At 42.9% G+C, this 20,385-nt stretch overlaps 2 protein-coding genes across 4 annotated transcripts in view; one reads left to right on the plus strand and one right to left on the minus strand.

Annotated features, from left to right (window-relative positions):
• Nucleotides 1–20,385, minus strand: part of tcaim (T cell activation inhibitor, mitochondrial) — a 382,005-nt gene that overhangs the window by 184,458 nt on the left and 177,162 nt on the right. The gene's annotated exons all lie outside the window — the stretch shown is intronic.
• Nucleotides 1–20,385, plus strand: part of dyrk1b (dual-specificity tyrosine-(Y)-phosphorylation regulated kinase 1B) — a 67,969-nt gene that overhangs the window by 30,444 nt on the left and 17,140 nt on the right. Inside the window, exon 1 of one of the 3 annotated variants that reach the window (XM_072395009.1) lies at nucleotides 779–2,768. The exons of 1 other annotated variant lie outside the window; for it this stretch is intronic. In XM_072395009.1, coding sequence (XP_072251110.1) covers nucleotides 2,666–2,768 — 103 coding nt within the window. In that variant the 5' untranslated portion in view covers nucleotides 779–2,665. Of the gene's footprint in view, nucleotides 1–778; nucleotides 2,769–20,385 lie in introns of those variants that run through there. One more of the 3 variants, XM_072395011.1, reaches the window with a different exon arrangement.

The following is a 20,385-nucleotide window of genomic DNA, read 5'->3' on the forward strand; positions in this document are numbered from 1 at the left end:
GTTGCCTTGGCGTCGGGTAGCAACAGAGCCCACGGAGAGTGCGTGCTGAGTGAGGGCAGAGGCTGCGTTGAACAGAGTACACACGAGTAAGATATTTTTGAAAGACTGGACAAAGTGAGTCTATGTGTGCGACTTGATAGCAGTAATAACATGTAGTGTCCCCTTCTGTTGGCTCAGGGCAGTCATTTGGAGTTAGAGCTTTATAAAATCTGTGTCATATAGAGAAGAGTCACTTTTAAGGGCGTTATCCCCCTCCCCCAAAACTCACTCACATACAGCAGAATGACGTTCGTGTAAGAGGACCACAATGTGTTTTATATAGAAAACATTAGTAACTGCTTGGCCTTTTTTAATTTATAAAGGAAACCCTTCCGTTAATGCTTTATTGTCGAGGTTTAGACTTGAACACGAAGATGAAAGCGGTTAAAGAGCTCTCAGAGTGTTTTGGTACAGTCTGTCAGAGCTGTTTCTATGCGATTCTTTAAAGGTGGAAGCAAAGATTGTCCATGTATGCCTGTATATAAAGTTCCAGTATATATATCCCGCTGTTACTATAAATGGACAGGACGGGAGAGGTTGCTTGGAACAGACCACCGCGGTCTGAGGGAGCTCGTTCCGTCGATGCAGTTTAATGGGGTCATTTGGCATCCAAACGATTATTGTGTGAAATTTCAGGTGAAATTCTGCTGTTGTTATGTTTGTCTTCGGTCCGTGCGTGTATCTGTAGCAGTTTGCTGGAAATATGTGAAGCTGCCTCGACCCCTCCACCGGCAGTGGTGCGGTCCTTCTTGCAGGGTGGGGGAGCCGTATGGGACAGCAGCACAGATTCCGTCCACGGAGAAGCAGGGAATGGGAAACGGGCGAGAAACATGACTCAAAATCGCCCCTGCGAAGGTTTCCACCTCGAGGGAATAAAATAGTCGCCTCCAGTTCGGACAAAGACACATGCAGGAGGACGTAAAGTGAGATAATATAGCGGAGGCTGACGTAGAAGAGGCCGCCAGGAGGCTTGTGACAGACAGCTCGGGAACTCCGGATTTGTTTCTTTTGTTTACTTTGAGGCGGCTCTGGTTACTTCTTGTCTACACGTTGTAAGTGAATTTACCTGTGTGGGATTACCTCAGAGGCTGACTCGCTCGTGGATTGTGTGATGCTTTGGTAAAGCGGAGACAGCGTCGGAGTTTCGGGGAGCAGCGCAGGCTGACGGCGGCTTTTCCTCAGCATGTCTCCAACCCGGGCCGGGCTCTGGAGCTAAACGGTTGTCTTTTTTTCTGAGATTCATCTCCAGGGGAACGAGTACAGTGAACGTCTCCTTGTTCCTGTTAGCTCGTGACTGTTTGAGGAACTGTGTGGTATCAACAGGTTGAATCGGGTTGGTTTGTTTACGTTTGTTGAACATTTCGCAGCTGTTTGCTGTAGAGACACCCTGTACAGTTTTAGAGGCTACCCTACCGTCCGGCTTTTTAAAGCCCCCCCTCCTCCCTCCCTCGCTTCCTTCAGCCTGGCGCCCACCAGCCCGCTTCTGTCGTGAATCTGAGTGACTGGACACTTCTACAGACTCCGGGGCTCTGGTGGGGCAGCTTCTGTTAAATTACCAGTGCAGGGCTGTTTAACCAGAGATAACATTACCCCGCTCTGTCCAGCGACCAGTCCCCCAGAAAGCCACAGTAATTGGAGCTATTTTTAGATTGAGGGATGGGGTAAAAGCAGGCAGCTGGAAACCTGACTCCCCTTCACCTTCTTCTCTTCCTCCCTACAGCTACTGCTCAGCTCACCTGGCAGAATGCTGGGCCAGCCTGGTTAGTCCTGACCCATCTTAATGTGTCTTACAAATAATCTGGAAGATTAACAACACCGATTCACATATTTTGTTGCATTATCGAAAAACTGTGGAGCCGTACTGACCATGTAGCTGAAACAATCTGGGAACGCTAGAATTTCTGTGATCCTCTGGTGAAGGCTACATTGGAGGCACAAACCCTGTTCAAGACAAAAAGATGGATAAAAAATTAGCTGTCTATGTTTTGTTAAAGCTTTCCTGGACTAAGTGAACATATTAGAAGCAATTTGAGTGTTTGCCTTTATCTCAGAAAGAATTTGTTCAAATTGTTTATCTGAGTAGACACTAGATTAGGAGAAAGTCTTCTTCGGACTACCTGAAAGATCCATCACCAGCAATCTTGAGCCTCCAGCCCACACACAGAATGCATGAAACTGCCGACCCCAACACAACAAAAAGCTAACCTGACAAACCAAATATTCTATTTCCCTCTTGACCCCATTTTCACAGAGAAACAGATTATATATGTAGAATGAGAGATCTATATCTATAGTGTAATTCCACATAAAACAGAGATTACATCCTATATATTTTTACTTCAGAGAGACAAGCTGCCTGTACACCAGTCGGTTGCCTTAGAAATCAGTCACAGCTGAATAAAGAAAAAACAAAGCCAGAGGAGAAGGTGCCTTTTGATTGGTTGCTCAGTTTTCTACCATTTCAAGCTCCATTTCTTTAGTTGGATGTAAACTATTGATGTGAACTCTGGGATTGAAAACACCCCTATGAAAGTTACTTGAGCCCCCTACAAGCTCCGCCTACCCGTCAGAGCATTGTGATTGACTGTCATTTCCCTGCTGGATTGAACACTTGCCAAGCATTTCCATGGTTGTGACATCATCATCCGTGGATGACAAGACTTTACCTTCCTGCAGGATGGTCCAATCAGAGCCTTGGATCACCTCAGCCCTGCTTCGCAAGAACAAGAGTTAGTACACACAAAAATATATACAGACACACTGACAGAGACCATGTACACTCCTCTCTAACTTGTGTCACACTGCAGTCACCAATGTATGAGTCTGTCAACATGCTGGTACCTGTGTGAATGTGTTAACCGTGGCAGCGTGTGTCTCTGTGTACAGAGGCTGGATGTGGTCCATATGTGCCTGTGGTATGTTCTGTATGTCTGTGTGCTAACAAATTCAACAGTTTGTTCACCTGGGTGGGATGGGGTCGTTTTAAGAGTCGGAGATAGTCTGAACTTTGACCTTTTCATGATGAGTGTCAGACACGTTTTATTAGAGGGAACTGCTTATCTGAAACAGGCTGTTTTACTGACACAACCGAATTACCATATATGATTAGCAAGTTTCATTATTTAACCTACCTATCATTTGGATAGAAAGCTGTGGGCTATCAACAGGTTTCAATGGTGTGGGCTCACAGCAAATCAAGACAGACTTCCAGGTTATAAAATGTTTGAAAAAATGACTGGAATACCTATTAAAATTATAATAGTAATTTAGATTTTTAAAACACTTTATTGCCTAGATGTGATAGAAAATGAACTTACTGTCTGATTGGAAACACGCTTTTATCTTTGTTCCTTTGTGGGTCTCAGGAGCATCTCTAACTCCACCAGGTACTTAACTGATAAATAGAGCTAATCTTACCATAGGAAAACATCCCAACGACTGATAGATTTATTGGAGTATGTAATTGTAAGTGCAGTGAGACCTACTTGTGCCTTAGTGGAGGAGACGGCATGGGCCTCCCTGTAAATCACAAGGTCAATGGTTCAGTCCCGCCTCCTCAAGTCAGCAGGTAAAAATGTCCTCAGGCAACACAGCGAAGCCCCAAACAGGCCGTTGTGTCATCGCTTTGTGTGAAGCATGTAGAACAGAGATCTGATGATTGTGCTGTGTGTTTTAAAGTGCTGTAAGTGGACTGTGAGACTGCAGCTGCTCTACATGAGTGCTGTCCTTTGACCTTAATGATGTAGAAGTGATATTGATAATCTTCCCAGGCGTTAAGACTCATCCGTCTTTACAACTTTCCCTCCTGCTTTGACTGCAGAGATGGTGCAGATTTTATCCTGGATTATATTTTCACCTCGGGTTTATTATGTGTGAGCAGAGCAGGTACTTATCTGAAGAGTTCACACTGAGCAGGTGTGCATGTTGGTGATGTTTTCCGGTTTGCTTGTGTCTCTGTGGTTACTGCAGATCCATCCAAAAACACACACAAAGTGTAGATATCATGGAGGCAGTGCACGTGGAGCCTCACCTGAAGCTGGTGATGGGCTGTAAACAAAACCCTGCTGTTAGGGTTGGGTAAAGCTCCACTGTTCTTCTGAAAATGATTAGAAAGAAACCAGACAAGGAAAAGACTTCCCTGATGTTCACTTTGAGTGTGATGCCAGGTCAGACACAAACCAGAGAGCTTGTTGATTTCATGAACACAAGCTTACAATATTCATAACTAGGAATTGAAGTTATTTTTAGTGAATTCTGCACCATATTGATTTCTTTCTTTTTGTGTTTAAACCTTTTGTTGGTGACACAAGAGAAGTAAGTATAGTTGGGATATGTTTCTTTTGTCCTCATCATGTAACACAGATGTGTCTGGATCTGTTTCTGTGAACGGGTGTATGCCGCGTGTTGCACTGTTATATTTTGTTCCACATGGTCCGAATGTTCCTCAGATGACTGCACTGAGTGCTGTTGTTTGGAATGAAACTACTATGAGATTACAGCACACTGACAGATGTGAATGCTGGTCTTAGGTTTTTGGTCAGGCTGCGTTCAGCACTGTCAGATCTTCCATTGTTCACACTACTCAGCAGGTTCCTCTTGTGTCCAGGACACAGTCGCAGTGTGTTGATACCACGCGGCTGATCTGCAGCAAGAGCACACACACACTCCAGACTGAAGCCCAACTCCTCTGACTGATCTCTATCAAGCTCAGCTGTCATGTTGACCAGTCTGTCTCTACCACGGCGGGCTCCATCATCTGCTTGTTAAGAAGAAAGTGTCGCTTTTTGTCCACAGCTTCTCTGAGTCGGTGAAGATGTCACAGACATCAGACAGCCTGGCTTTCCAAATTCTACTCAAGCAGACCGTAGTTTCTTCGTCGTGTTGGTTTATTTTCCTTTTCCAAGTTTACCGTTGATGAAATGAGTGTGTAGTCTGGTGTGATTTATTACAGGCTAGTTTTTACTTTGTATTGTTTCAAACCATGCCTTGCTTGTGTCTTGGCTACAAAGCTGGGACTAATTCTGTCACCGCCATTTTTCTTTTATCGTAGTTGGTACTTTTGGACCACAGAAACTTTTTGTTAGTTGTCATAAAGTCAGAAGTTGAATTTCTTTATAAAGCACAGTTAAAACAAGTGTCCCCAAAAAAGCATCACAAGCATAGTATACACCCCCGCCCCCCAGGTCAGGGTTAAGTCTGTCATACAGTAAGATGGGTGGGCCTGCTAGGCACCTTTAACAAACTTGTGTAATGAGCATGGTACAGCCCAGGAGGACCAGGAGGAGTTGTGTTTGACACCAGTATATGTACCAGTCTCCCCCTTGTTCCCATGGTAACAGGAGGTAGCAGCAATATAGTGCTAACCTTGTCACACAGGCTTGCGCATAAATATATAGAAAGTGACTGTATTGAATGGGGAATGCGTGACAATGTGCTAGTTCACTGCCACGTAATCCAACACACACCCAGTCTCCAACATCACCAGCTTTGGATGAGGCCCGAACAAACGTAGAGATGTTGGACAGCTTTTAGATTAAAGTTAAAAACGAATTTCGTTTCTAACCCGCGTGCAGATGGTCATGTTTTGTGTTTCTCTGTGCAGAATTCTTTTGTAAATGATCCTGTAGGAATGACTGCAGGAATGTTGGTTGTGAAATGATCTTTATTCTGTCAGACCAGACTGTGCCTCCCATTCTACCTGCTGCATCCCCAGGGTCTCATTTAGTTGGCATGGTCACTGAGGAGTAACTCTTGCAGTAAGAGACTGAATCTTTGCTGGCATCATGATTCCATGAGATTACAGTTAACCAGCCGGTGATTTCATGCATTTAGATATGTATCTCAGTGTGTCACAGCTTCAAAGCCTATAACCAAACAGCTTTATTTTCATTGATAAATCAGATTAATCTGAATAGCTTTTTAATTCAGCTGTCAAAGATCTGCCAGTTGATTTAAAACAAATGAATCTATTCAGAAATGAATCTATTCTAAGTCAGCTGACTCATTAAGCTGGTCTTCAGTTTGGCTGCAGAGTGCAGGTGGCGCTTTCTGTGAAGTTTGTGGTGGGAGTTGATGCCACAGCTTCAACCGCTGCTCAAACCAGGAGTACTTTATGTCTGAGTAAAGCTGCCACATGTTTGGGGGTGAGATTAGAGTGAATATGGCTACATTTGGTCAAATCAGTTTTCAAAGTATTGCATTTTTTTGAGTTGGACGTGACACACCTAGTTTGCACTTTATGATAACTTCATCAAATGTGATGTGTGCCTACTCTACATGTCTGCTTTGAAAACACTCAGTGCTGATCTCTGCATTGCCAAACGTACTGGAGGTAGTTTCTCTGAACTCTCCAGCTGTGGAACATAACGATGTAACACAGGTGGTCTAACATCAGTTTGAGTAAACTCTGCTTGATGGTCTGTCAGTGCATGTACCCTCACAGTAGAGTTTTTCCTGTGTGCATTGGGATGGATCTTAAATGTCCACAGCTCCTGCAGTAATGATCCATGTTGAGTTCCACTGAACATCTTGGGATGTTTTGGATCTGCTGAGAAGTTCCTGCTTCCATCTCTGGGTTGTGAAGCAGAAAGGAGGTATTTTTTCTACTTTTGCAAGTTCCCCAGCCCACAGGGCCTCCTCTAAAAGCAAAGTGCTGTAGTTAACTGAACAAAAGCATTGTTCAGGTAAAATCCAGGTGAAAAGGAATCGCAGTGTATTCCTCAGACATCTGTTCTAAAACTGATTGTTTGGTGTTGAATGAGATGAAACATATCTGGACAAAGTCCAGACAAAGACAAAAAAATCATTGGACAAAGTCCAAGAAGTATGTCCTGCTCAGTATTGGATATGTTGGGTTTAGTATCAGATGTCACCTGTTTGCTTCTCTCGGTGCTCACATGACTTACGGCTGAAGCTACTGTCATTCACATATTTCTCGGTTACTGTTGTCAGGGAGAGAAACGGACTGAGAAACAGCCCAGTAAGACTTCACCTGTGCTTACTGTGGAAGCTGTTCCAGGATGCTGCTCTGTTTTACAGACAAAGAATTAAAGTCCTGATATTATCAACACAGCATCGTCTGACAGAACCACCTTCCCCTGACGTTACTGATTCTGGCCACATTTTTCCTGCACAGGTGCACTTTGAGTCTTTACATCGATGGCTGATGTTGGTTTGTAGAAACCTGCTCCAACTCTGTGATGTCACCCCACTCTTCCCGGGACAGCTCATACTCTCACCTGCCTCCAGCTCTTACTCTCAACACCTCTCTTTCTGAGTCTAGTGGGTACCAAGATTTGGGACTAACACAGTAGCAGTTCCTGAACAAATGGCATGTACCTGACCAAACAAGAGCTCTGTTTCAGTGCCACTTTACTGACTGAAACGTTTCCCCTCGGGTACACTGATCTGGATGTTACACGCTACAGAGGAGGCATCTGAGCATGTGCCACTGCCTGTGAACATCAAAGGTGGTCCTTTCAGCTGTGGATGACACCTGATTACTATTCTAAGTGTTGTTTAGAGTTGAATAGTTGTAGCAAGGTTAGTTTTGATGCATCATGTACATTTGCTTTGCTTTATTTAAGTATTTAAGTTGATAACTGTTGGCACAAATATAACTCGGAAATGAAAAAATTGGTCTTTGGCAACTTTGCACATAAATGTATGCAAAGTTGTTACCTGAATCTGAATCTTATCATTTCAGATTTTTGAGTTTTAGGAAACCTGTCGAATATAATTCTAAAGCAGTTTTAAAAGCCTGGTGTTTGGAAGAGTTCCCCACAATATTCAGTGTATATACGTCACTCTGAGCATGTCGGTTACAAATACAGGTGTTTTGCGGACGATTGTTTCACTTAGCAGTCATGACTTGTTCCCATAGTATGGGTTCTGTTGCAGAAGTTTGGTGCCTGTTAATGCTTTACACCCACATACACAGGAAATGGTGTCCTGGAGCTATTTCCATCTTCAGATGTAATGGCATTATTCAGCTCAAGGACTTACACTTCAGTTAACTTGCTGGGTTTAAGTGAGACTTTGGACTCAAACTAGATTTAGCTCTTCTTATTCTAGAGGTACATTTGTTTCCGGGAGGTGACCAGGTCATAAGAACATCTAATAAGAGCCAGACTTTGTGTCTGAGAAGCAGGGACTCAGTCTGTTAAGAGACCTGTATGTTTTAAAAGGAACTGTGTTGAAAGTCTGGCAGAAAATGTCCACTGTTCAACCGTAACTGTATATCTCTTGGAAAAATGTCATTAAAGAGGGCGTGCTCATCAGGCTGCCTCTAACCATCATCAGGCTGTTTTCATCATGAAAACAGCTGGACCAGGCTCAGCTACTCCAGAGATACTGTCTGTTAATGGGAAAAAGGTTCATCAGTGTTGACTAAGAAGGGTCTTTAGAGTTTGTCCTGGTAGGGTTCATAATTAACAGAGAAATATTGATATAGCTACAGACTTATTTTTGATCATCAGAAGCAGGACTGTGAACCAGTTTCACTTCAGAAGTCTGAAAACAGTCAGAACAAAGTGTGAGACTGAGTCCAGCTGCACCACACAATGGAAACATGATGTTGGCCTCATCCATACAGCCAGCTGCTCATCTCGGTGCTTTTATCCGATGGGGTATTTGAGTAGATCTGTTTACTCTGTTTGCGTTTTCTGTTAATATTATCACTCTTCATATTCAGCTGACGCTCCAAACAAACTCAGGATACCTGACACAGCCATCCGAAACACAAAGGCATCGTGTCCGTTAACACTAAGGTCAGGTTCATTGTCATGTTCAGGGAATGCACAAAAGTTCTCCTCCGCTTTTAACCCATCCAGGTCGGCACCTGTTGAACATGCACAGGGTCACACACTCATGGAGACAGATGCCATACACTGGAGCGGTGGGCAGCCAATCACAGCACTGGGGTATGGTGCCTTGCTCAAGGGCACCTCAGCCGTGGCAAGGAGCTGTACAACCTCCAGTTGTCAGTTTCACCAATCGAACCGCCAACCTTCTGGTTATTCGGACAACCCACTCTAGCCACTGATGGTTAGCCTGAAGGTCATCGTATGTCACTGGAGCAGAGTGACAACATGTCCCTCAGCCATCTTTTTTTTGTTGTTTTTGCATAAATGGCCCCTGTTTAGCCATGGGACAGTGTTCAGAGACATATGACGACAGGTGGGAACTCGAACCAGCTGAGGTCCTGGTGTCAGTTGGAGCTAGGCTGCATCTTAAATGAAGACACAGTGATGAAGTTTGTCTTTTTCCAAAGACCCCCTCTGAACTTCTCTCTCTTGCATATGACACTGTAGCTACAGACTGACACTGTGCACGTGTCAGTCCACAGAGTGAGTAGACTACATTGAAAAGCAGGACTGGATATTTAGTATAAGCTCACACTGTTCTGAAGAAGCTGACTTGGTGAGACTTGCTTGTTTATGTCTTCTTGTTGCTGTTGTCTCAGCTCCTTCATTAAAAAAGTTGTGAGATTTGGGCTCAGATGGCAGAGAGGCTGCAGTCTCTGCCTCTTCACTGTCTCCTCTCATGTTGGATGAAGTAGAAATGTTTTCAGTTGATGCTGGTGCTCAGGACATCCATGCATGCTTGAAACTATGCATTGGCTTTGAATGCACCCCAATCTGAAGATCATCTCAGTAAATCTGTGATTTCCAGGCTTTTAGGCTTGTCTGGTTTGGATTTGATTCAGGATACAATGGTGTTATGTGTGATGGGAAAACCCTCAGAAACGTGTCTTTTCATATCCCTGTATTAGAAATGATCCTAACTGTATGATATTTCTGATAATCTGTATGCAGTTGTGTGTTGAAAGTAGGAACATATTCGGGTTTTTCCAAACTGGGAAAATATTCCCCAAACATTAAAACCAAGTGAAAATGATCAGAACCTAGATAGTTGAGACTGAGATGAGCTTGTTGTGTTTGATCCAACCTGCAGCACGAGTAATGTCACACAAAAAAAGAAAAAAGAAGTTGTCCTTGCATCACCATGTGGTGTAGGAGGACTACATCATCGAGCCGTCCATCCATTTTCTATCCCTGCTTAATCCAACGCAGGGTCGCAGGGGGGCTGGAGCCTATCCCAGCTGTCATTGGGTGAGAGGTAGGGTACTCCTGGACAGGTCACCAGTCCATCACAGGGCCACACAGAGACAGAACAGACACACAACCACACACACTCACTGCAAGGGTCCATTTAGAGCCACCAGTTAACCTAACATGCATGTTTTTGGATGGTGGGAGGAAGCCGGAGGACCTGGAGAGAACCCACGCATACACAGGGAGAACATGCAGGCTCCACACAGAAAGAACCAGCCGGGATTCCTACCAGGACCTCTTGCTGTGAGGTGATGGTGCTAACCACCACACCACCGTGCAGCTCGGATGGATGGAACATGTTATGCTTTTTGCATGGAGATGTAGAAAAAAAATGTAAAAAGTGTCAACTCTTTGGAATCTGGTGTGTGCTTTGTGTTATTTTTCCATAATCCAACATCCCCTTATGGCCTCCCCCACACCGAGCCCACAGCCTGTTGGGCCTGTCCGGAGCGTCGGGAATCATCTGTCTTTCCTTTATTTTGCTGTGGGGCACCAGCAGCATGGTTGGACTCCACTGATAGCTACTTTTGGGCTGATTCAACATGTTCCAATGATTACAGAGGATCTGAGGGAGCAAAGCAACTCTTCCAGGCTTCATAGTCTGGGTGATCAGTTGAAGAATGTGCTTTTTTTTTTCCAACAAACACATTGTTGTGCATATTTTTTTATAAAACTCCTCTTTTGTCCTCAAAACATCTGTCATCAGAAAGTCATCAGAGGAACCTCCCTAACCCTGAGCTGAAAACCCAAATCCTTCTGTTCATCCAAAATCAAAGTAGAGCAGGGTCAGTTTGGTTGTGATGTCACCTCAGGCACATGGAGTGCAGTGTTACTTCAGCTGAAGCGCAGCTTACTGTGCTCTGTGTGGACATCAGCCCTTTTAGTTGAAACAGACGATTGATGTTTGAACCCACGTGTCCTTTCACAGCCCGCTGGGAGCTCAACCTCTAACTTGTTGGACTTGTTTCAGCTGTGTGTGCTGGTTGATGATGTGAGCCCGGCTATTTTTACATATTAAATGTCTGATTTTCAGCTTGTTTTTCCCATATTTCCTTCACTCAGAATGGGACTGGCTGCAGAATCTCAGCTGCTCCATTTTAATTAAACTACCGACTACAAGTCATAAGAGCTTGAATAAGAGTAACTTGACTTCTTTTTCTTAAATCATGAAGATGTGTCTTCTCTCATCTGAAAGGGTTCTTCAGTTCTGAACTTGTTGGTGGGGAGTATCAGCTTATCAGAAGTTAATGACCTGGATTACTTAGAATCTACAACAACATACTGACTGAAAGTGAAAGCAGCAAGAATACTTTGACAAACATAAAAAAAAAAGCTCAAACCTGTGCAAGCAAAGTAGTGTGGTTTACGTGCACAACAGGAGCGCCGTGCTCACCCTCTGATGTCACTTCACCATACTCCTGTGAACGCACCAACCTGTTTGTTTGGACTGATGAACAGCCAGATCTTTAGGAAATGCCTTTGTAGTCTGTTCCAGCTGTGAGCGTCTAAAAGCTTCTTCTGTGGTCAACAGGCATGGCTCCCACCAACCAGCCTCTTCAACATGATGAGATTAACTGGATTACAGCTACAGTTGGGTTCTGCTCCTTATCTGAGGGTAATTATCCTTGGATATATGGCGGTGAATGAATGGAATCACTGGCACAAAGCAGGTCATACCCCGGTACCATAGGTGGCGCTGTCCCCATTTCAGCTATCGCTAATAGAGCCACTTCCTGTTGACGTCTTCACCACCAACAACAACAAACTCAGGCATTCAGAAAGATGGAGAACGCAGAGCGAGATGAAGCTGCGTCCCTCTACATTTAGTTTGTGATGAGCTGGTTATGGCGACGACAACCGCTGTAATATCGTCTCCTTTGACTTGTGGGCGACGATCCCGGGAAAAAATCTCAAGCATACGCAGAACGTTTAATCCGATCCACTGTCAGGCACATTGGATCGAGTTATCTCAGGGTCTTAATCCGATCGCGAGTAACCTGATCCGATCCGTTTTTTGGTCAGATTAAGGTGTCTACATGAACTGAATAACTCTGTAATTTAGCCATGAATCTGATCCGATGGCACTCATGTAACCCCACTGAGTGACTCTGTGGAGCTTCAGAGAAAATGTCGGCTCTTTCACATACTCTGTCCAGCTGAGACTGGAACTGTTTACCCAGTGTGTCCAATGAAAACACGAGACATCAGATTGTGTTTGCTCATAACTGTGACGTAGATGAAGACCAGGTGACATTTTATCAGCTATTCAGAAATCATGGATGTTCCACTTTTTCTTCAAATGATAAATGTTTTTTAAAGTGTCTATAAAGATGTTATGATCTCAGCGTGAGACGGAGGTCGTTCAGTTTGAGCTCGTCACAATTGTGTCATGTCAGGACAGGTCTGTTGTGCTGGACATCAGACTGAACTGCTGGTGACACTGAAGTAGACTCAAGTCCAGTCTTCACCCGCCGACAGAGATCCGTTTCTGTTCGTTCCTTCTGTTGCTTTGCTGCGTCCTCATTGTTACTCACAGTCATGGTACATCACTGTCCAGCAACAACCCACCATCGATGAGGAAATGAAAGACAAGATGTCTCTTGCTGTGACATACTGAGCAGGGATGAGGCATCATAGGAGTGAGTGGATGGATGGATGGATGGAAAAGGCGTGGAGAGACCAGATTGAGAGGTTGGGGGAGTGAGGAGGATGGGGGAGGAGGAAGAGGCTGGTAGGGTGGGTTGAGTTGCTAGGGGAGAGTATGTCAGACTGTTGCTGAGAGCCTGGCCTGCTATTGGAAGCCACTTGTTTAGCAGGAGAGAAGCAGAGGAGAAGAGAGAGAAGTAGCTAATGAGTATTGTGGCCTGGTTGCTGAGACAGCACCGGGTTTATTTATAGAGTGATGGCCAGTCAGCCCTTAGATACCAACAACGAATGAGCTGACAGAGAAGGAGGTGGCTTTAACCAATAGCAGTGCAGGACGGGCGATACCAGAGTGAGGAAGTGCTGTGAGTGCCTCTCAGTCTCTTAAAGAGACAGTGCAGATTTCTCAGTACTAGGCAGATATTCTCTCTCTCCAGCAGTGTCATATCTGAGAGCAGACCAGGGCTTACAGCACCACAGCAGTCCCCAGTCACACTGATTTAAATTCTCTCTCTACCTCATCTTCCAGCAGAACACATGTAAACACTCAGCACTAAGATTCAAAACTGCTAAAGTATGTTTAGCTTGAGAAACAGATCCGTGTTTAGCTACACAGTTCAGCTGAAGTGCTAAGAGAACAGTTTGCAAAAAGATGTGAAGTAATTATTATAAAGCTTTCTTTACTGCGTATGGAAGATAATTGTGGTAGGAATCTATGATTAAAAAAGCTATTTGTACATATTCACTGAGTCTGTTATATTGTAGCTTTACATCGGAGCATCTTGTCCTGTATATACAGCATTTTACAGCTAATTCAGCTCAGGAGTTCTGCTCCACAGACTGGTGTTTCGGTGTTTCCCTGCATATATAAATCTCAGGTTAAATGTCAGCCTGATTAAGCTTCTCTGACCTGTAATAATTTAAAGCAAGAGTCATCTATCAACCAGTTGGGACTTAAGTAAACTATCCCAATTATCAGTTTTGTATATAATACTAATTATTTTACTTTTGATCTTTGTATTTTTGGTTACATTCTTCCATCTAATTAGGAGGCTTTACTGCTGACTGATGTGCTCATGAGATCTATGTAGATATGATTAAGTTTTTCACACATGGACACTTGATGCTGACAATATCAGCATTTATGCAAACTATGTCATAATTGGAGGTTGAGAAAATCACTTTTGGTACTTCTTAACATGTAATGCCTTCAACAACCAAAGACTTCCGCTCATTTCTCTCCTTAAGGAGAGAAATACGGATTAAAATGGGAGAGGGAGGAAGAAGTGGAGAGTGATGAGGAGAACATTTGATTGGATTTATCTGCAGAGGCTGTCTGTGAGTCAGTAGATGAAATTTGGTGGTGAGTTATGAAGTTCCTAATTCACAAACTGTTTGGATGGAACATGAGGGCAAAGGAAGCCTCACTGAATTACAGGGTTACATACTTGTATGATACTTCCTCTGAGTATCTACAGTGCCGTTTGAGAGTGTTCAACCCCTTTGTAATCTTTCTGACTTTGTTGCCTTTTAAACTGGAATTAAGATATAACAATCCTAACAGCAAAAGTACAATACAGATATAACCATAAAACAAATAAAAACTGAGACCAAAAAGAGAAAAACAAAAAAAAAAACCTAGAAAACTTCAGCAGCCACCCACCCAAATTCAGTATGTCGCTGCTTTAATTTCTGTATCAGGTCTCTCTGGGGTTGGTCTCTATAAATGTGTCTCATCAAACCAGCAGCTCTGCTGGTCTTTAGCAGGATTTAAACCATACCTCAGGTCCCTCGTTTTTCTGAGCTCTGGACTTTCAATTAAATTCCTTTGAATTTATATACAATTCAGGCTGTACTTTTATGTAACAAGCTGCTCCACAACCACCTGAATTATGGACTACTCGACAAACAGACCACAGTTTGTGAGACTGAGGGGTTGCGTGTCGGAGAAGGTGGTCAGCAGCACAGGAGCACCACAGGGCACTGTACTCTTACTGTTATTCTTCACTTTGTACACCTCAGACTTCCAGTATAACTCAGTCTTACCATCTCCAGAAGTACTCAGATGACTCTGCAGTTGTTGGGTGTATCAGTGATAGAAAAGAGGCTGAGTATAATGGGAAACTGGTGGACCCCTTTGTGGCATAGTATATGAATGATAACTTCATCTGGACAGCAGACTGGACTAGAAATACAACACTGAGGCTGTCTACAAGAAGGGACATAACAGACTGTACATCTTAAGGGAGTTAAGGGTCCCTCTGTGTCCACACCAAGATATTTCAGATTCTCTATAACTCTGTTGTAGAGAATACAGTCTGTTTTGTAGCATCTGTTAGGGCAGCTACATCAGAGCTAGAGACTCAAAGAAACTGAACAAACTGATAAAGAAGTCGGGCTGTGTGCTGGGAAGTGCTCTGGAGCCCCTGGAGCTGATTGTTAAAAGAAGAATACTATATGTTAATGAACATAAGAAAGACACTGACAGAAAAACACTGACCATCCTACCCTTACCATAAGTAACATTGTGGTTAAACAATGGAGTGTGTTCAGTCAGAGGCTTCTTCAACTACAATGTAGCACAGAGAGATGCAAGAGGTCCTTGCTGCCAGCAGCAAGTACAATACATAGCGAAAGCTTATGATTGTTAGGAGAGGGGAAAAAAATAAAATACTGCAACAATATAATTTCCCTTTGGGAGAAATAAAGCAGTTTTCCATTTTATTTCATTTCAGTACTTTATTGATTCCTGTGGGAAATTATTGCTGCGGCTTAACTTGTTATCAAAAATAGCTATTGTTAAAGGCAGAAAACAAAATAAATCAAATATCATTTAGAACTTTCTAGATGTTTGTCAGCTGACAGTCATTTAGAAAATTTAAATGTAGGAGAGAGAGGTGTGGTAGGAATCTATACTATTCCTTTAGTGTTACCTCTCTGTCTTCAGTCCCTGTCTGTGCATGTAGTCTGAAAGCTAAATAGAGAGAGGTGTTAGAGTTGCTCCTGTAGCTATGTCTCAATGAAAGACATGATATAGCCGTTCAGATATTCTATGTGTCCTTAGCGAATGTGGAGAGAAACAACTCCCTTTTAACAGGAAGAACCCTCTGGCAGAAGCAGATTTAGGAAGGGCAGCCATCTGCCTCAGCCATGGCTCTGGTTGCCAGAAGACAGGAAAGAGGGGACAACAAGCACCATAACACCATTCAAAGGATACCTGCTGAAAAATAGAAACACCAGTTAATGACAACAGTAATGTCATATGTACATAATATCATGAGGAAAAAAGGAGAGCAAAAGGAAAAAAGGTGTGTCATCGGAGGGCCCGGCAGTCTAGGCCTACAGCAGCTTAACTGTGGGATGTTTCAGGGTCACTTGAGCCATCCCTAACTGTAAGCTTTATCAAAAAGCCTAATCTACCGTCTATCTAAATCTATCTAAAGGTGGGGTGGGTGTCTGCTGAACTCAAACTGGCAGCTTATTCCACAGAGAGGGGCCTGATAACTGAAGGCTCTGCCTCCCATTCTACTTTTAGAGACTCTGGGAACCACAAGTGAACCTGCAGTTTGGGAGCAAAGTGCTCTGTTGGGAAAATATCTTACAATGAGATCTTTAGGATATGATGGAGCTCGGTCATTAAGAACTTTATATGTGAGGAGAAGAATCTTAAATTCTATTCTGAACTTGGAACAGGGAGCCAATGAGGAGAAGCTAAAACTGGAGAAACATGATCTCTCCTGTTAGTTTTCATCAGAACTCTGGCTGCAGCATTTTGGATCAGCTGGAGGCTTTTCAGAGAATATGTGGGACAGCCTAATAATAAAGAATTTGAATTGTTCAGGACAGATCCTGGTCAAAAATAACTCCAAGGTTCGTCACTGTAGTACTAGAAGCCAATGAAATGCCATCTAGAGTAAGAATACAGCTAGATTATTTTTTCCTGAAGCGCTCAGGTCCAAAGGACAACTTGAGGTTTGTCTGAATTTAGAAGCAGAAAGTTCTGTGTCACACTTCCCACGATGATCAAGGGAAGAAATGGTTTAAACATCCCCCACATTTTTGTTCGTTTTGTTCCCTCTCTGCATCCTTGACATCTCCTCTTCACCTGATCTGGATTTGGTCTAATTGCAGGCGTTGCTATGGCTTTGAAAAGCTCAGTCAGCTGCTCCGACATGCAAACAACTTTTCTTTGCCATGGTTGCCTGCAGAAATCGTTCCCGCAGCACAGCATCCAAACTAGCATAAAAATAATATTCAAAAATTAGATTTTTTCCCCCCGATTTTTGTCAGATTTTTTTATTTTTTAATTTTTTCTGTAGTGGGCTGTGGTTGTTCGTCCTCGCTGGCCACTCCTTTAAAGCTCAGCTTTGTAAGATTTATGTCGTAAAGTGGCTTGAACTCTGTCCCTGAACTTTGCTTTCTGGGTAGAGTTTGCTTTACTGGGGCTAAACACAAAACATGAGGGTTTCATAGCGAAGTGGATGAATGCATTCCTTTTTTTTTTTTTTTACTTTTAGTTTAGTTATTTCTTTTATTCAGTATCACTTCACCAATATGGAGTATTTTCTCTAGATCTATAACATAAAATCCCCCAAATATCCATTTCAATTATAAGTAATGCAACAAAATATTGATAATGCAAAAGGGGTTAATACTTGTGAATTACAAATAACTTTATATTAGAACCGTCCCTGTACTTGAAAGGCCACTGTGTCGTACAGCACTCTGTGTGATCAGAATTAATGAACCTTTGATCAACTTTATCCCAGCAGGAACAGTTGGCATTGGTTCAGTGCATTTGTCGATATTTCAGTCGCTTGCACTGCTGACAGAACATGAAGATGAATTGTGGTCCTTTGCACCACATTCAGTTTGTTGTGATAACTGCCACCAGGCCGAGTAGACTCCACACTTGTAGCACTTTCGCAGCATTCAGCTGGTGTCTGATTCCTGGGGGAGCTATTTTCCAGCATGACCCTGGGATAGGAGATGTGGCCACTCCCTGTCCATTATAAATAAAAAACATCATTAACTGTAATACGAGCTGTATTCTCAGCTACACATGTCCTGTTTTGGGTGATTGCTCACTTACCCCATTGCATAGTTCAAAGATAAGTTTAGCTTAGCAACTGCTCAGTTGCATTTGGGCCATAGTGATCCTGATAAGTGCATGTTGCATTTGACAGCCATAGTCCACAAGCATTTGTTGGGATTGACAGATGTAAGAGCTGGGTATATTACATAATCTACTGTGATTGGCTATCAGTAGTGTGTGTGTGTGTGTGTGTGTGCACAGGTTTTCCTTTATCTCCATGATGCAGATATGCAGTGTGTTTGCATGTGTTGTTGCTGCAGATTTTAATGGTAATCTTTGACCCTGTTGCTCTGACCTGGACCCTTCTTGACCAATATCAGCAGTTATTGAACTGGCATTCAGAGAAAGCACTTGGTACATTTACATTATATCATATTGGACATCAATATTCAATATGTAATATGGAAATGGAAATATGAACGGAATATCTGCAACTCGTGGAAACTTATGTAGAATAAGGTCAAATATTGCAGTGCATGAAAATGTAACCATTGCTAAAAGGCTCTCTGAGAAGCTGTTGTGAATCATTGATTTGCCTTTTAGATTGAGCTTTGTGTCCCTCTTCTTCTTTTCCCAAACAAAGCACCGCAAACCTTCTTCCCTTTTTCTCATTCCGTCGGCAGGTTTTCCACCTCACCTGCTCTGCTTTGTCATCATGAAGATGAGTTAGTCCCAGTGATCTCTTGGCAGTGCGGTGTGTTAGCTAGCAGTAGAACAGTGTGAAAGAGCTGAGAATCTTCACTGACCAGCTAGCAGCAGAAAGTTGTGGTGGCTTCATCACTGACAGGTGATTTTATGTTAGCTGCAATTAACACCCAATTCATTATTAGTATCATTTTTTTAATGGTTATTGTTGTTACGTTGATTAATTGATTAGAATAAACAAATGTTATTCCTTGAATTTTATTTTAAAATAATAAAACGAATACAAACCTTGTTGTTTTGGCAAATGATTTGTGATGTAGCCTAAGCAGTACTGATTAGATCATTAAACTGAAGAACGTGAATAAATGGACATGTGAACTGTACCCACTGTACAAAGAAGTGAATGCAACCCTGTGCAGCATCACATACATCACAAAAGACCCAAAACTTCTCCCTAACTACATTGCTTGTTAGTTTTCAAACTTTTTTAACACCATTAACAGACTTCATAATCCTCGTCACACATTAACGTCTTTATTAATCTGTTAAAGTGACAGCATTCACTCAACAGTCTCCTTTTCTTTAACAAAAGCCTGTAAGAGCCACATTTGTGCAGGAAGAGCTGTAAGGCTATAACATTATAGTCCTTCACAGTTTTGTGACAACAATATGTCACGTTGCCATAACGATTCATATTAGTGTACCAAGCATGCAGTAGTTGTGTCCTATGGTGGATCGAAGCAGCTGCTCTGCAGTAACAGCGTAGTAGTTATCAAACACCTGAGCTCTCACAGCAGAATATATGATGCTGGGCATATGTCAGATTACCTTCCCGCTGCTGTCGATGTGACATGTTGTGATACGTGTTACATGTATTACTTGGTCCGACTTGTGTCTCCAAATGCTTTGGAAAAGCACCAAGAGGGTCCTACATACATGGCACCAAAACGCTGAGCTGCGAGCAGAATAATAGAGCGGCGTGCATCACTGAACGCCAAAACCCAAATAGAAACGTTGTGCTGTCAGCAACAGCACTAACAGAAATGAAACCTGTGAACACTAGGTGGCTGTCGGTGTGGGACCTGACTGGTCTTTCTACATGTCTGCATCATGGAAAACAGTCATCAGCACAACTGAGTCTTCACAGAAGTGGAAAAAAGGTAGAGGGAGATCTCTGAGCCGCTGAAATATTGAAAATGTGTTTGCAGTAGTAACCAGGAGACTCCAGGCAGCAACAGTTCCATTCTACTACTTTGGTTATCCTAATTTACAAACTAGCTGTGAAAAACGTAGCACAGACTAGTACCTGGAGGACTCTGCATGATGTCAGCCTCTGTGGATGTGGCAAACTTTGCTTTTTGGGTCCATTTTTTTCCAGCTTAGATGGGGACAGCATGAGCGGTGCATGGAAATCTGTTATCTGAAGTTCACTAACGTTAGGTCTGCTAATGTTAATCTTACTATTATGCAGCCTGGACTTTAAACAAAGAAAATAGGAACTTTTCTGCAGGAGCACACACCTGCTGTGGAAGTAATGCGGTTATTGTGATGCAGATTTGAATCATTTAATATTTCTATGACATTGGACATTTGTGTATGCTGGTTGTTAGGGTCTATTTCATAGAATGCCTCTGTCTCTGTTATCAAGTGTTCCTAAACCTTCATATTAAGACATTATACTCCAGTGTCTCTATGACCTCATTTCAGCGAATGGCATCAGCTAAATCTTATGTCTGTTGCAGATGTTTTGTCTGTTTTGATAGAGAAATGCAAAATTACAAGTGAAAGGGATGATAAATCCCAACTGTCAGCTGCTATTTGTAATCTCATCATTCAAACCTGGCCTCT

Source organism: Leuresthes tenuis, unplaced genomic scaffold, assembly GCF_036924035.1.
Source record: "Leuresthes tenuis unplaced genomic scaffold, fLeuTen1.0.hap1 SCAF_10, whole genome shotgun sequence".
Lineage (NCBI taxonomy): Eukaryota > Metazoa > Chordata > Actinopteri > Atheriniformes > Atherinopsidae > Leuresthes > Leuresthes tenuis.